Genomic DNA, 15,849 nt, shown 5'->3' on the forward strand with positions numbered 1-15,849 from the left:
GCTATTTAACAAGTTCCCACTAAAATGCATCACTGTGTGTGACATTCAAGCTGCCACGATAATAAATAAATATTCGTCTTATATAAATTGTAAAATACAATTTTTATTAATACAAAAACACCCTGAATTAAATCTAATCCACATCAGAAGTAAAACCTGAAGGAATGTTGCTGTGATTAAAGGTGGAGTTTCCTTTTTACACTTTTTCTTACTGTTTTGTTTAAATCAGTATTTTACTCTGTACCTTAGTCTCCTTTCTGCAATGTATCTGCTATAAAATAACTCTATCTGGTGATTCTGCGTGAAACTAAAAATAAGTCAATGGTTCTTTCATTTCGAAAGGCGTCCATAGTCTTACCTCCAATTATCCATCTGTTCCGGACTAAACAAATGCACAAAGAGACCTGGGCACAACACATTCCACAACCACAGCCACTCCAGTTACCCGTACAGAAAGCACTTTTTAATTTGGAAACTTGGAACAATGTATAACAAATCAGTGAATTGTGCGCTTATATTAAAGTAGGAAGTGACCAACCAAAGAACTACTCTAGTTTTACGTCTTAATTCTTATTGGATTAAGGGGAGACCTTAACCTCTAACCATCTTGTGCTTAATGAAAGAAAATATAAATAATTATTTGTTCAGTTGTTTATTTTCTTCTCTGGCCATACTTTAGTAAAAACTCCGCTAACTTTTTGTAACATTCACTGAGGGCATAATCACAGCAAATGGGTGTTACAAACTATTCCGAAATCGCTGTAGAGAACAGTATCATGGTTTGTACTGCCCCCGCGTGGCTGTTTGTCAGTACTACATCTATACGAATTATTAGAAGTTTGGTTTTCAAAACTAACTTCTTAAGTAATATTCTTGTACTTGTGGTTCAAGTGAGGAATAGCAATCATGGCAGACCGCTGACTTCAGCTGCATTTCAAGTCTCCATTCTTTATACAGAATGACACTCTGGAAGAAGCAGGAATTAGTTTTCAGTTGCAGCTGTTTTTGCTGCCCAACTTACATTGGCAAATTCTACTTGCACAGAACAGGAATCACTGAGCTGTTCTGTACACAAAAAATGGTCCAGAAGTAGTTTTATTCTTGCCTATATGGGGAATATTTATAGTTTTTTCTAACTCCTTTTAGAGGATGATGTAATTTCTTATATTTGCAGAGTGAAACTACAGTCTTTATGGCCATGGCACACTGGCACACTGGCACACTGTATAGAAATTCATTTATTTCACTGCAGTTTTTACTAACCTGTCTTGACTGCACACTGGGAAAAACTACAATATACATTGAACCAGAAAATTATGAAAGGCAAAAAGTTCACTAAGTGTAACAACGTTTATATTTGTATTGAAACTACAGGTAAAGGGTAAAAAATGACGCTAAAAACAATATCCAGTAGACAGATATATAACGTTTGTGAAATGCAGTCTTTTTGCATTTTCTGCAGCTGTTACGTTTTAAGTCACATGGATACAGTCACCTGTGTAGCTTGTTATTCCTGTTCTGCTGAGATAAGTCTACGGTCCAACAGACTATTCCTCTTGGTCCTTCTCAGGTCCATCAGTACATCTTTCCCAAACCCCGTCATGGTCTAAGAACACCTCTCTTTTCACCTCCTGGGTTCATCAGAAAAAAATTAGGATAACACTTGCAGTCCCCGTCAGGCACGTTGGTGCATCTCTCTACATCCTTGTTTGATCCCTCAGAGGGTCTTTATGTTCCTTGGGCCCTTCACGATGCTCCTCTCTCTGTCCCCTGACGCGGGCGCTCAGTTTTGCTGAGCTGTCATGCGCTGATGCAAATGGGGCTGAGAGATGACCGGGCTGAGATAAATCGGGGGAGGGGGAGAACAAACAGGAACAACACGGGGAGTTTCGCGTGGGGAAAGGAGGACAGAGAGGCCGCGCGTGCCAAAAAAGATTCAGAAAAGGGTAAAGAGAGAGCAGAGTCACAGAGAGAGCGGGGAGAATCCTAATAGAGCATAGGATGTGAGGGCGAGGAGGAAGGGCACAGAGGAGAGGAGACGCCGGCGAGGTACGGACTGCAGTGCTGCGACGGACTCTGCGGCGGATGCGGACACCGGAGCGGTGGGGTGAGACTGTATGGGCTACCGAACGTGCAGAGCCGCGTTCTGTCTGTGCATTTGTTCATCTGCATATGCCGTGTATAGACTGTTATTCTCACTGAACATGCGGTGTCAGACTGCGGTTTGTAGATCGCACCCGGGGGAGGTATGTGCTACCTCTCGTGCTTTATTAACCTGCAAGGTGATTTACAGTCTTCCGGGCTAATTTGGGTGAAGTAGCTCAGAGTAAAAAGCAGTGTTCTTACGCCCTTGTAGGATGTGTCCTTCTGGCAAATCTGTCAAATCATAGTCAGCCTGCGCCAACACCACGGTAGCTCTGTGTGGCAGTGTTTGTGATTTTCTCTGCGTGATGATCTGTGTCATGGTGCATCCCCTTAAATCAGCATCTGCTCAGGTTTGAGTTTCTGCCCCCCCGGTCCACGTGTCTGGCACTGCAGATTCTATGCATATGAGTGCATGCGTCAATTTCTGTCTTGGCATGTGTGTGAGAATTTGGGATTACGTAGAGGCCTTTGTCTCTGTGTTTCCAAAAGGGACAGTCCTCCAGTTTTCAGCGCGGTCACCGAGAGCTCAGCTGTGCGCTGTCCTCGCGACCCCATGGATTCCCAACTCCTGCTTAATTGGATGAAGCGCTATTGCCCTTGTTTTAGCGCGCTTAGGGTATGTTTCCGACCACATGTTACACTACTGGGGCTAAAGATTACATTTGGGGATAGAACTACGTCCGTCTCCTGGCCCCGATGTAGTTTTATGAGTTATGCTCATATATATGCGTATCACGAGCTTCTGCTGTTTGCTACGTTATGAGGTTAATGTTATGCATAAGTTCCAAGCAATTTATTGTCTCAAACCGTTGCTGTCGCCCATTATTATAATGCAGTATTTTAGTGTATTTTATAGTTAGTCATTCTGTCGTCAAGCCAAAGCACTTGTTATCCAGGTTGACCTATATTTAGCTTTGCAGAAAAGTGCTTGCAGTTAATAAATACAAAGCTAGATATTCAGGATGTAAAAGCAGGTGTTGCAAAAACGAGCAGAAATTCTTATGCAATGATTATGACGTCTGTCCTCCCCCATAACGCTTCTGCATCCTCTGGCTGTCTGCGTGTGGTTGGGCTTAGTCTGTGGCTGTCATGCCGACTCACACCGTGAATCCATAGCTGTGCTTCTGACTTCCCTCATCCGCCTTCTGTCAGAGCCTGGACTGGAATAAAAGTGATGAGAGGCTGCTGCAGGCCGTGGAGCAGAACAACCCCGACAAGGCTGCCGCCCTGCTGGTGAAGAAGGGGCTCTGCCCCTCCAAGCTAGATCCCGATGGAAAATCTGCGTGAGCCTGTGAATTGATCATATTTTCTTAGTGGACTTTTCTAACTACCGTTACACTTTTAAGCCTTGGATAAGTTTGATATTTCAGTCTTTGCAAACAGATAGATAGATAGATAAACCCATAATGCATGGATTATTATTATTATTGTTATATAAATAGTAACCAAATTAAATAATGCTTGGATTAGGTTGAGTGACATTGTGATGGGAGGCACTGTAGCCTTAAAGGTTATGTATTCCCAGTCCTGGCTCTGTCGTGTGGATTTTCCATGTTCTCCCTGTATTACACGCAGATTAAGTCAATTGGTGTCTCTCAATTGCCCAAAATGCGTGAGTATGTGTCCAGTGCCACACTGGCATCCCCTGCTCTGTGCCTCTTGGATGGGCTCTGGGCTCACAGTGAACATGTCCTAGATCAGTGCTTGTGGAAATTGGGTGGAACATACTACCAGTCAAAAGTTTTCTGCACACACTGAGATTTTCTACATTTGCATGTTACTCACTTAACATTTGCTAAAAATACACTTAATATTCTTCACTAACAAATACATTTACAGTATGTTCACCATTTGAGTCCCTTTATTAGCAAGAAAATGCCATGTCTTTGCTTCATCAAAGTAACCTTCTCTAGCAATTATATATAACAGCAGACAAAATTCAAGCCATTCTTTCTAATGGAGACGTTAAATGCTGCTCCGTTTCATGGGATCAAAGAGTTAACTAGTGCATTTAAAGTTAAAGGACAGCTTAGAATTTGACTATGACATCACCAGACAACCAGTTAACAGGATGTCAGACATGTACTGTTACATGCTCCTCCCATGTTATAAAGGAAACTTGTTTTATTCGAGAAACTTATAATACTCTCAAAGGTCAGTGTGATACTCCCAAAGTTCAGTGTAATATTCTCAAAGTTCAGTGTAATACTCCCAAAGGTCAGTGTAATACTCCCAAAGTTCAGTGTAATACTCCATAAGGTCAGTGTAATACTTCCCAATACTCCAGCATTTATTTGTCACCCATTCTTCAGACATTGAGTGACAGTTCCTGGAACTCTCCCCTCCAGGTTCCACGTTAGTGCATCGAAGGGACGTATGGACTGTCTGGATGTCTTCCTGTCACATGGCGTAGATGTCACCAGCCCGGATGGGAGCGGTAACACATCTCCACGTCTCACAGACATGGGACCCAGCAGAATGTCAGCAAACAGGAGAAGCTTTGAGCTGAGCTGTTGACTGACAGGAAGTGATTCAGGAGAGGATTGGTCTGATCCGATTTATATGTTACAATCCTTCACACCAGTATTGTAGTACTTAAGTCACGGTTACCATAACTCAGACTTAGGCTGAGACTCAACGCACCTGTGACTTGGACTCTGACTCAGTCAGTCAAAGCACAATAAAAAACATGTTGTTCTATGCTAATTAAGCACTGGGCATCAATGACAGTATGCTGATGTATCAGTTAAATAACACTGGAATGATAATGAGCTGTGTGTGTTTTTTTCTATTTACATTGTATTTACTTATTTAGTAGAAGCTTTTGTCCAAAGTGACATACAAGTGAGAAATTGGGAGCAGAGTCAGCTGGTGTCTTTGGAGTGGCTGAGGTTAAGAGTCTTGCTCAAGGGCCTAACACTGACATCACTCCGCCCTCCATGGGATTTGAACCAGTGACCTTCCGATCATGGGCACAAAATCCTCATCCACAGATCAGATCCTACCCAATCTGCCATGATCTGTCTTCTTGAATTTTGATTGGATCTGACCCCTACAAATGCAGCCAAACTTCTGTAAACAAACTGCCATACTTTCATCTAAAAAAGTAATTTAAAGGTTACCCAATTCACACAGCAGTTTTTCCCAAGAGATACAAAGAGTACCAGGCTATCGGGATGAATACAACACCGTGTGATCAGATGGTCCTCGGTACTTTATCTCACAGCTTACTCACAAGTTACCAAATATGTCCACCAGCATCCACAGCAAGCGTAGAATTTATAATTGTTTTTTTTAAACACGTATGGCAATGGTAGTATGGATATAGATAGTATAGAAAAAAGTCTTTTTTGATTTACCTGCTGTGTTTGAATTCTGTTATTATCTATTTTTGAAAATCTTTGGGGTCTTTTCAGTTTTATATTTGGATTCAAACTTGCTCACTGATGACTTGAATTTGGACTGAGACCTGAGTGCTGGTCACTCTGACTTTAGGACTCAGCCACTGGTTGACTGATACTTGATTTGCATTCGAGGTAGAGTAAGTTAAATACATCACTGCTTGACGTACTCGTTTGGAGTCACATATACAGATACACACATAGTCACACACACATATGCTGTATATATATATACATATATATATATATATCTCACCTCATTTATAAACTGGATTATTCATTTTTCACTGAAACAATTATGGATGCACACCTTTTCTCAGGTGTATATTAGTGAGCCCCCCTTGTTAATGAGTCTGGTTATTTACCCACTGAATTATCAGCTGAGTAACTGTCTTTGTTTCTCCCCAAGGACTGAGTGCGCTGCACCTCGCAGCTAAAAATGGCCACGCCACATGCGTGAGGAGGCTGCTGCGGGTGAGCTGCCAGTGCAGCCAGCGGGCTGAATACAAACACTGTACATGCACTGCACAATGGCGTTAGGCACAAAGCATCGGTGCCTGAATGAACGCACTTCGATCAGGCAGTTTCCCCTTTGCTGTGATATGGCCATAGAGCGGCGTTACCCAGTCTGGTCCTCAGGGACCTGCAGACAGTCCACATTTACTGAGATGGAGCAAAAACAGAGACCGTCTGTGGGTCCACAAGGACCGAGTTGGGAAACACAGTCATAGAGTTATGTGCGCTACTGACAATACTGTGTCATAGGAGGGGATCCCCGTGGATTTAATCGATGGTTTTGGCAGGACAGCCCTTCATCACGCAGGTAAGATCTAAATAACTGCGTTTCTGTAAATTCAGGTCCATCCTCATATGTGGCTCAGCTCTGCCTCAAGTAAAAGCCCTTAACTTCCTGTTTCCTTCTTTCTCCGTTGTGCCCTTCTGCTGATACAGTGGTTCATGGATACTTTTCTTGCGTAGAGATGCTGGGGAATTTCAAGGCGTGTGTAAATGCTCAAGATGCGGTAGGTCATTATTTCTGAAGCCATAAGAGAATCTTGATTACATTTTGATTGCACTTTGATTGCCGTACTAATTTAGGATTAACCTTTGTGCGCATTCTAAGCAACTATAATTCTGCTTATATATTGTAGACAAGACTTGCAGTCATTACCATCTGGCATATATGTTGCTGTGAATTAGAGTGTCGTATGAACGAGCAACAAGCAGAAAGGATTGTGGGAAATGTAGTCAAGCCCAGTCTCATTCCTCCTACAGGATGGGGTGACACCGCTCCTCCTGGCTGCTCAAATGGGGCGCGCGGAGCTATGTGTCTTCTTGTTAGACCAAGGCGCTAATGTCAACCAGCCAGACAGTGAGGGCAGGTGAGGGCACCTTCCAGCACTATGAATTAAAAAAAATCTACATCTTGAAAGTCCAGTTACAATTTGTGTACACACACAGAGCTCATTATGGAGGTCCAATTCAATGAAAAAACACACTATTTGCCTTTAAAAAGCTTAAGTTCTGAGTAATGCCGAGGTGGACCAATGATCACACAGTCTAATGATGCATATGCTCTTCCAGGTCAGCCCTGATGCTGGCGTATAAGAACGGCAATTTGGAGACAATCGATGCATTGCTGAGGGGTGGAGCCAACCCTCAGTCAGCCAATGAGGCGCAGTGTTTGAATAAATTGCTCCAGCCCACAGTACAAGGTATTATCAGTGAGATCATCCAGTTCATATCAGAACAGTGATTCAATAATTTCTAATGCGTGGTTGATATCGATTGATAGAAAACACACGGTCCCTGTTATACATCTCAGCACAGCTGCGGCTTAAAAGATCTGTTGTCTGTATCCCATCTCTTCCCTCCCACTTACACATGAAGCACCGGAAGGCACCGGTGAGGAGGTAACTGTGTGTATGCTGTTTACATTCTCCCAGATGACATGGCATTGCACTGTGATGCAAGAAACCGCGGCTGCTAGCATGAATGTGCTGCTCATATCCAATCACTGCTACTTTTCACTTCTGTATAATGGCAAAGCGCTTCAATTAATGTCAGAACACAGTTGCACAGATTTACCTCCTGAGGAATTACGATGCAGCTGTCCTCTCTTTGAGCATGAATTATAGCAAGTTACATAATATTTACAGTAAGAAATTTTTCTCCATCCACTCTTCAAAATATGCATTTCAGTATGTGGATAAGATAAGGTCCACTGTGATCTGTGCAGCTTGTATATTTTATGGGGCATTTAGGCAATGCTGTGGTATTCTGGGGGCGGCATGGTGGTGCAGTGGTTAGCACTGTTGCCTCACATCTCTGGGACCCAGGTTCGAGTCCCCACCATGGCTCCATGTGTGTGGAGTTTGCATGTTCCCCCCCATGTCGTTGTGGGATTTTTTCTGGATGCTCCAGTTTCCCCCCACAGTCCCGAAAACAGGCTGAGGCTGAGAGGAGTTACCAAATTCTCCATAATGTGTGAGTGCATGCATGTGTGAGTGACTGGTGTGTGAATGTACCCTGTGATGGGTTGGTGCCCCGTCCTTGGTTGTTCCCTGCCTTGCACCCATAGACTCTGGACCCCCGCAACCATGAATAGGATAAGCTGTTTCAGAAACTGGATGGATGTTGTGCTCTTCTGTTGGATCAGGTAGTGACACTGAGTTGTTGTGTGTGAGATGGAAGATATTTTCAGGCTGAAACCAGGGAGAGCTCATCTACTGCATAAGCTTGAGACCCTGGAGCGGCAGCACCACAGCGCCCACAGTGTCCTGGAGGAGGTATTGCATGTAGATTCACACATCACTAGGGTGAGCAGATAACCCATTTCAGCTCATTTTGAGCTACTTTAGGTTTTTCAAGCTACTTTAAAAGTAAGAGGCTCCTGTACTTGGATAAAAGTTTAACTCTTCTGCTTTGTTTCCTTGACTGAAAGACTCATCCAGCTGTTTCACATTAACATTAGTGACACATACATGATTATAGGAGACTGACCAATCAGCACACAGCAAGAATTTGGTGCTTAAGTGAAATCCAGGTCTGTTTAATTGAAATGGTAGATCACAATGGAATATCTGGTCACCCTACAGAACACTTCACCTTTTTAGATATGTAAGAACTGTAGACTTCCTTTTGGTGTAACAATTAACTAAACTTAGTTTTAAGGGCTAACTGTCCCTAATATTCATCCGATCCCCATGATTCTTACTCCCATAGACACTTGTATGTCAGTGTATATATATAACCAGCCCAACACTTCCCTCCCCAGCTGTGTGTTCTGCAGGAACAGCTGGAGAAGGTGGAGGGAGAGAGGGTCAGGCTCCAGGTGGCCATCCAGAATCTGCTGGAGACCCCCCAGTTGGAGACAGAGAATTTTGGTGTGTCAATCACCCAGCGGGGCTTTGGGTCTGAAGCCCAGGGCTTATGCATGGATCGAATTGCAAAATTCCTCCACACCGAGTGAAATTTCAGATTCAAAAGCATGCATGGAATTATGCAAAAAATGACTGGAAAGCACAAGTTTAAAAGACGTGCCTTTTGTTTACTTGTAGTGTATTTTCTGCATTATGGTTTTCCAGCTGTCTGTTGGGTCTGTAAGGTGCTCATGCGAGTCTCTTCTAGGGGCTGAGAAGCCTCTCTCCCCAAAGTCGCGGGACTCAGAGCCAGAGTTTGTCTCTGCCCGGGAAGACTATATGTCCCAGGGTGACTGTGATTCGCTCCGTACCCCCCTCAGCCAGGGGAACCTGCATGCCTGGTGGACTCTGCAGGGACAGATGGAGGACCAGATTCTCAAAGCACAGGTACCACATTTTATCATATTATTTATTGTACATTTCACCGCTATATTTTGCTGTGTTTCTCGATATTTGTCTTAAGACATCAACTTTGCAGTAGCACCTGCGTTTTTCCACACACTTTTAATTCTCGTAAAGCATTTGTTTTCCACCTGTTCTCAAGCAGACATTGATGCACACATGCAAACAGACACTGGAAACAGACTAAATCAGTAAAATTAACTATGGAGAGGGAGCTTTTACCCTGTGGTCTGTCCGTTCATGTCCTGAAGAGGATGGAGATGTCGGAATCGGACAGTGTGGACATGCAGAGCTTATACTCACTCCTGGTCCCTATTGATCAGTTTGACGCTCTCGCAAATGACAATGAAGACCAACAGAAGACCGTCTGTGAGTCCCAGGCTTCTGCTGCAGCCCCCAGCTTGGCAAAAGAAGACGGGTAACACACATTATATCACTTCTCTATGCACTTTCATACCTTTACTACACAATATTTTAATAGCAGTAGCTAACTGGGTCTTGGACTTGGACAGCATAATGCATAATCATTGAGATAAATACCAACTATAATCAAATATAAAATATGTAGAGCATTTAGGGGAGTATCAAGCCTGTGGCTTGACTTCTTTGTTTTTGAAGGAAGATTAGCATTGGGGTTGAAATACTCGGGGCTATGGGGTTAAAATACTCGGAGCTATAGCCATATCTCACCTAAAGACCCCCATGGGTCTAACGCATTCAACTGTAAAATTGTATAGGGAGAGAATTAAAACATTCATAATTGATTTATGAAGGATGAATACCTTGTTGCGAAAAAGAGATCCTGTATCAATCAATTTTTCCTTAAGAGATTGCTTAATTGTTTTTTTTCTATTCCTGTCCCTGTTTAGGTGTGTTGGCCCTATGGGGCCAAATGAACATGTGGAGGAGCTGGAGGACATGGGGGAGCTGAGGCGGAGGTTACAGGGCCTGGAGAAAGAGCTGGCCCAGGCCTTGATGGAACTGAATGAGTTAAAAAGTCAAGTGCCAGATAGACTTATGGTTGCCAGTGAAAACCGGGATGTAGACCAGTGTCGAGGAGATAAGGTGCCTGCAGAAAATATAGATTGGAATAGAGAAGATGGGAGAGGTGGTGGCGAGGAGAGGGAAGAGACTGATGAGGAAGTAAAGCCAGAGGTGAAACTGGATGAAAAGTATGAGGAGTCAGAGGTGCAGTTGGATAAGCCGAAGGAGCAGCATGATGTGCAACTAGAAGAAAAAGAGGAGATAGAGAGTGATCTGAAGAAGAAAAAGGAGGGATTACGTGTGGAGTTACACAAGAAGGAGAGAGAGGCAGAAAGTGAGCTGAGCAGGAATGAGGAGTCAAAACTGCAGCCAGAAAAGAAAGATGAGGGATCAGAGGTACAGCTGGGCAAGAAAGAGGAGGAGTCAAAGGTGCATTTGGGCAATAAAGAGGAGGAGTCAAAGGTGCATTTGGGCAATAAAGAGGAGGAGACAAAGGTGCATTTGGGCAACAAAGAGGAGGAGTCAAAGGTGCATTTGGGCAACAAAGAGGAGGAGTCAAAGGTGCATTTGGGCAACAAAGAGGAGGAGTCAAAGGTGCATTTGGGCAATAAAGAGGAGGAGACAAAGGTGCATTTGGGCAATAAAGAGGTGGAGTCAAAGGTGCATTTGGGCAACAAAGAGGAGGAGTCAAAGGTGCATTTGGGCAATAAAGAGGTGGAGACAAAGGTGCATTTGGGCAATAAAGAGGTGGAGTCAAAGGTGCATTTGGGCAACAAAGAGGAGGAGTCAAATGTGCATTTGGGCAAGAAAGAGGAGGAGTCAAAGGTGCATTTGGGCAAGAAAGAGGAGGAGTCAAAGGTGCATTTGGGAAAGAAAGAGGAGGAGTCAGAGGTACAGCTGGAAATGAAAGGGGAGAAGCTAGAAGTCGAGAAACAGGAGGAGCCAAAAGTGCAGCTAGCCAAGAAAGAGGAATGTCAAGAGTTAAATGTGGAGCTGATCAAGAGAAAGGAGGAGCCGGAGGTACAGCTGGAAAAGAAATCTCCACATCTAGACAAGAAAGAGGACCCAGAGATGAAGCTGGACAAGAAAGAGGAAGAGTCAAAGGCACATCTGGACAAGAAAGAGGAGGAGTCAAAGGCACATCTGGACAAGAAAGAGGAGGTGAAGCTGGACAAGAAAGAGGAGGAACCAGAGGTGAAGCTGGACAAGAAAGAGGAGGAGTCAAAGGCACATCTGGACAAGAAAGAGGAGGAGTCAAAGGCACATCTGGACAAGAAAGAGGAGGTGAAGCTGGACAAGAAAGAGGAGGAACCAGAGGTGAAGCTGGACAAGAAAGAGGAGGAGTCAAAAGTGGATCTGGACAAGAAAGAGGAGGAGTCAAAGGTGGATCTGGACAAGAAGGAGGAGGAGTCCATACATCTGAACAAGAAAGAGGAGGAACCAGAGGTGAAGCTGGACAAGAAAGAGGAGGTGAAGCTGGACAAGAAAGAGGAGGAACCAGAGGTGAAGCTGGACAAGAAAGAGGAGGAGTCAAAGGCACATCTGGACAAGAAAGAGGAGGAGTCAAAGGCACATCTGGACAAGAAACCGGAGGTGAAGCTGGACAAGAAAGAGGAGGAACCAGAGGTGAAACTGGACAAGAAAGAGGATGAGTCAAAGGTGGATCTGGACAAGAAAGGGGAGGAGTCAAAGGTGGATCTGGACAAGGAGGAGGAGGAGTCCATACATCTGAACAAGAAAGAGGAAGAACCAGAGGTGAAGCTGGACAAGAAAGAGGAGGAGTCAAAGGTGGATCTGGACAAGAAAATAGAGGGCTCAGGGGTAAAGCTAGACAAGAAAGAGGGAGACAGAGTTGTAGCTGAACATGAAACTGAGGTGCAATTAGGCAAGAAAGAGGAGACAGAGGCTATTCTGGTTAAGAGAGGGGTAGACAGAGAGGCTCTGACGAAGAGGGGAGGAGACACTGAAGGGGATGCTGTAACCGGCAGCCAGCAAGAAGAGGAGCAGCAGGGTGTGATGCAGGTAGGGTTAGATATGCTGAGGCTCACCTTTAGTCTGCAGCTGGAGCAGGTTGCCCGCGAACGGGCCGAGGCAGCCAGTCAGCTCAGTGAGGCTCTTTTGGAGCTAAAGAGGCTACAGTGTCTGCCTGCTGCAGACAAGGAAGGTAAGCAGGAGGATGAGGAGGAGCATCGTGTTCCTCTGTTCACATCGGCTGCCTTCTTTCATTCATATTCATATCTGTCTTTGAGTCTTTACAGGAAACTAGTGGACTGTTATAAAATGAAGACGACAGCACTGTAGCCAACAGGCAATGCAGTTGTTCATGGCACAGATTAATAACCTGAAGTATACAGAGTTTCAACTGTATTACTGTGTCTCTGTGAATATTATTTAAAAATATAGCTTAAATATTACCACTGTGCCATGTTTTCATAAGCCACACTGATGTCGAGTTATTGCTAATTTTATATGGACATATTTCTGGTCCATCTAAAACTAACCATGTATTTCTTCCATCCAATCAGATTGCTGCACCCAGACTTCATTGGGTTGTGCTGATATTACAGTGGAGGAGGAATTAATCATGCAACAGGAGGTGAATAATTGCTTATGCAGACAGCAAGATGTCCTGCATACCTCCCAGCACCAGGAGGCACTGTCCAAATTTACCGATGAACTTGCCAAAGTAGCCCGTGAGCTCCAAGTGGAGAGGGCCCTTCGCAAGAATGCTGACCAAGAAATAGCCAGGTTACAGGCTGAATTGCAAGTCATCCAGCAAGATATGATATCCAAAGAAGAGCATGAAAAAGTAAAGGTACAGAAACAAATTTTAAATGGTTAAAGTTTTGGTTATGTTAACTTTATTACGTTCTACATTTCTTTTAATCTTCTTCACATATTGATTAGTTTTCTTGGTTCCTGTAGTTAGCCTTGCAGCATTCCCTAGAGGCAAACGGGAGCAGTGTATGGGAGGCGCAACAGGCGCAGAGAAATGGCCAGCAGGGGGCAGCGACCTGGGAGGAACGCGAGGTGCTGTGTAACATGCTACGGGGCCAGCTCAGCAGCCTTACCACTCGGCTGAACGATCTCTCACGCAAGCACCAGAACACCTGCAGCCAGGTGTGTGTGCATGCATATGCATGCATGAATGTATGCATGTGACTGCATGCAGGCATATCTGTGTCAGTGCATGTATGACGGGATGTCAGCAGGCCCCTGTTTTACCTGCACATGTGATGTGAAGGTTGTGTTATGTTTCGGGATTATTTTGTGTGCCTTGAAATCCCCGTCTCAGGTGCTGAGGGTGCAGAGGGAGGCTCTGTTCAGCAAGGCTGCGCGGCAGGCAGCTGAGGCCCAGCTGTCCATTGCTAGGCAGCACCTGGCATACCTGAGAACCCAGTCTGACCACCTGGGTGCAGCCAAGGAGGGTGGCGGGGTGAGAGAGCACTCCGATTGGGGGATTCCTGATGTTTACTCTTGAATTAGCTTCTACAACTCAGACAGTGAGTTAGAGTTAGGGATCTGTATCCAGTAGGTTATGAATATAAATGTAATATTCATTCATTCATTCATTCATTCATTCAAGGGAATGGACATACTATACAAGGGCATAGATAAAACTTCACTGTGTTTTTTTCCTCATTCTGTGTAAAGATCTCTGTTGTGTGATTGTATGAACTTGCACGACTAGTAATGAACAGAACCGTAACAGTCCAACAAATTTAGATGGTGCCGGCAATACCTGGTTCCATATTTAATGGAAGAGATTGAAGGTGAGGAAAGGTGATGCACTGACTCTCTTCCTTTTGCAGCTCCCAGACCTTTCCCCGGAGATCCTCTACGGGAGTCTTCCTCTGACACTTGTCCTTCCCTCGTCTCCTTGCTCCGACCAGCAGGTGGCACCAAAGAGCAGAGTAGCCACTTTGAAACGGCAGCTCCAGGTAAGGCCACATTGCTTTCTGGGTGTCAGTACATCCAGCAGGTAAAGAGCCATTGGAAGACGTAGACCTTGGATATACATTACGTGCTGTAGTGGGTTCCACGTACTTCACTGTTCTCTGTCACAAGTGTGTGTTCCTCTCCGTGTGTAGGACTGGGAGGAGAAGCATCGCGCTGTGGTGTCTGTGTACCGGGCGCACCTTCTAGCAGCTGTTCAGGTGAGCAAGGGGGTGCAGAGATGCTGGGAGTGAGGGGAGAACACCTTGAGTCCATGGCATAGGGGTCAGGAGTTGTCTTGCATGTACAGCTACCAGATGGGTATGAGCTGAAATCAGTGGTCAGCAGTGGCTTGGGGAGGTGTTTGACATTGTGGGGGGGGGACTGAATTTACATCAGTGGTGGGGTGTATGGGGGGGGTGCTTGTTATATTGTGACTTTACAATAGGCACACATGCATAGTCACACCATGAAAGGATGCAATGTGAACAGTAAAAATGTTTCATTATTAAAATGATTTTTCAATAATGAAGATTCCATCATTTACAGTGAGACTAAGATTCACAACTAAAAAGCCAAAAAATAACTCGTCCATGTGATTAAGTGAGTCTGTCTGATCCAGGACTATATTCTGTCTTTGTCACGTATATGTTTCATCCACATGCTCTGCATGTGCAGCAAAGTACTCAGTAATGTGCAGTTTCATAAGGAACATTATTTATTTATTGGGAAAGGGAGGGGTCTGCTGATATTAGGGGGGGGGGGCATCCCCCGTCGTCCCTATTTGTGCTCACAGTGCCATGATTTGCAGTTCAGGCAAACATATTCAGTGTTTGAATTGTGTCAGAGGTCTTGGGTGGGGGAGGGGGGGGGTCTGATGGGCAAACTGACCATGATGTGAAAGTGTAGCAAGCTCACATAAATGTAAGGCAGGGGTCTCCAATCTCATATGCAGTGTGAACTGTTCTAAAAGAGTGGACTACACTGAATCTTGTAAGATCGTCATTTTTTAACCCCCCCGCCGCTTATTTTTTCACTTATGGGGGGGGGGTGCTGCTTCTCCTGTCGGGGTGGTAAATTAGCATGCGCTCGCTGACCCTCAGGGCCGCATGGACGAGGAGGTGCAGGCCCTCCTACTGCAGATCCTGAGGATGACCCAGACTGAACCGGGCCACTGAGAAGATGCCGGGCCCCCACCCATGTGGGAATCACTGGGAATCTGTATTGCGTATCATACACAGCCGCTGCCTTTCTGCTCCACATGTGGACTGGTCCAGGATGGGAATCACTTAGCTCTGTAGTTATCGCATTAGGCTGTGGAAATGACATAACGAACTAGACGCTGAATTACAATTTAGACCAGGAATATGGGCGGAGTCACACCAGGACTTCGGCCGACATTCTGTCATTTTATGTCCAGATAATAACACTTCATACTTTCACTTCTGTCTACCGAGATCAATAGGTTCCTTCAATAAACGAGAAGTGATTCTGGCTGTTCTCAGTTGCTCTTCTTACTTGTGCGAATGTATGGTGTGGTGAAGAATACAGTCTGCTGC

At 44.7% G+C, this 15,849-nt stretch overlaps 1 protein-coding gene across 41 annotated transcripts; it reads left to right on the forward strand.

Moving 5' to 3' along the window:
- Nucleotides 1-1,334: 1,334 nt before the first annotated feature.
- LOC125716502 (ankyrin repeat domain-containing protein 24-like) lies at nucleotides 1,335-15,784 on the forward strand. Of its 41 annotated transcripts, none has more exons than XM_048988888.1 (23): nucleotides 1,335-2,107; nucleotides 2,635-2,761; nucleotides 3,298-3,428; nucleotides 4,494-4,582; nucleotides 5,956-6,020; nucleotides 6,312-6,369; nucleotides 6,498-6,568; nucleotides 6,822-6,928; nucleotides 7,131-7,261; nucleotides 7,437-7,459; nucleotides 8,234-8,335; nucleotides 8,824-8,932; nucleotides 9,177-9,355; nucleotides 9,622-9,788; nucleotides 10,240-10,783; nucleotides 10,916-10,981; nucleotides 11,114-12,518; nucleotides 12,880-13,169; nucleotides 13,280-13,474; nucleotides 13,650-13,790; nucleotides 14,167-14,295; nucleotides 14,446-14,511; nucleotides 15,394-15,784. In XM_048988888.1, exons 2-23 carry the CDS (start codon nucleotides 2,699-2,701, stop codon nucleotides 15,466-15,468), a joined length of 4,206 nt encoding a protein of 1,401 aa, XP_048844845.1. In that variant the 5' UTR covers nucleotides 1,335-2,107; nucleotides 2,635-2,698; the 3' UTR covers nucleotides 15,469-15,784. The 41 variants fall into 41 exon arrangements, with proteins under 41 accessions (XP_048844845.1, XP_048844846.1, XP_048844836.1 ...); XM_048988879.1 differs by having other exon boundaries at nucleotides 1,336-2,107; nucleotides 11,015-12,518; XM_048988863.1 differs by adding an exon at nucleotides 11,015-11,047 and having other exon boundaries at nucleotides 1,337-2,107; nucleotides 10,240-10,981.
- Nucleotides 15,785-15,849: the final 65 nt, after the last annotated feature.

This window comes from Brienomyrus brachyistius, chromosome 21 (genome assembly GCF_023856365.1).
Source record: "Brienomyrus brachyistius isolate T26 chromosome 21, BBRACH_0.4, whole genome shotgun sequence".
In the NCBI taxonomy this organism is placed as follows: Eukaryota; Metazoa; Chordata; class Actinopteri; order Osteoglossiformes; family Mormyridae; genus Brienomyrus; species Brienomyrus brachyistius.

Excerpts from the sequence above, each read along its gene's own strand:
- LOC125716502 (XM_048988847.1), top strand. The coding sequence starts at position 2,699 with ATGGATTCCCAACTCCTGCTTAATTGGATGAAGCGCTATTGCCCTTGT. Across the intron at positions 7,262-7,436 it reads GCTCCAGCCCACAGTACAAG|CACCGGAAGGCACCGGTGAG; the intron begins GTATTATCAGTG and ends TTACACATGAAG. Across the intron at positions 12,519-12,879 it reads GCCTGCTGCAGACAAGGAAG|ATTGCTGCACCCAGACTTCA; the intron begins GTAAGCAGGAGG and ends CCATCCAATCAG.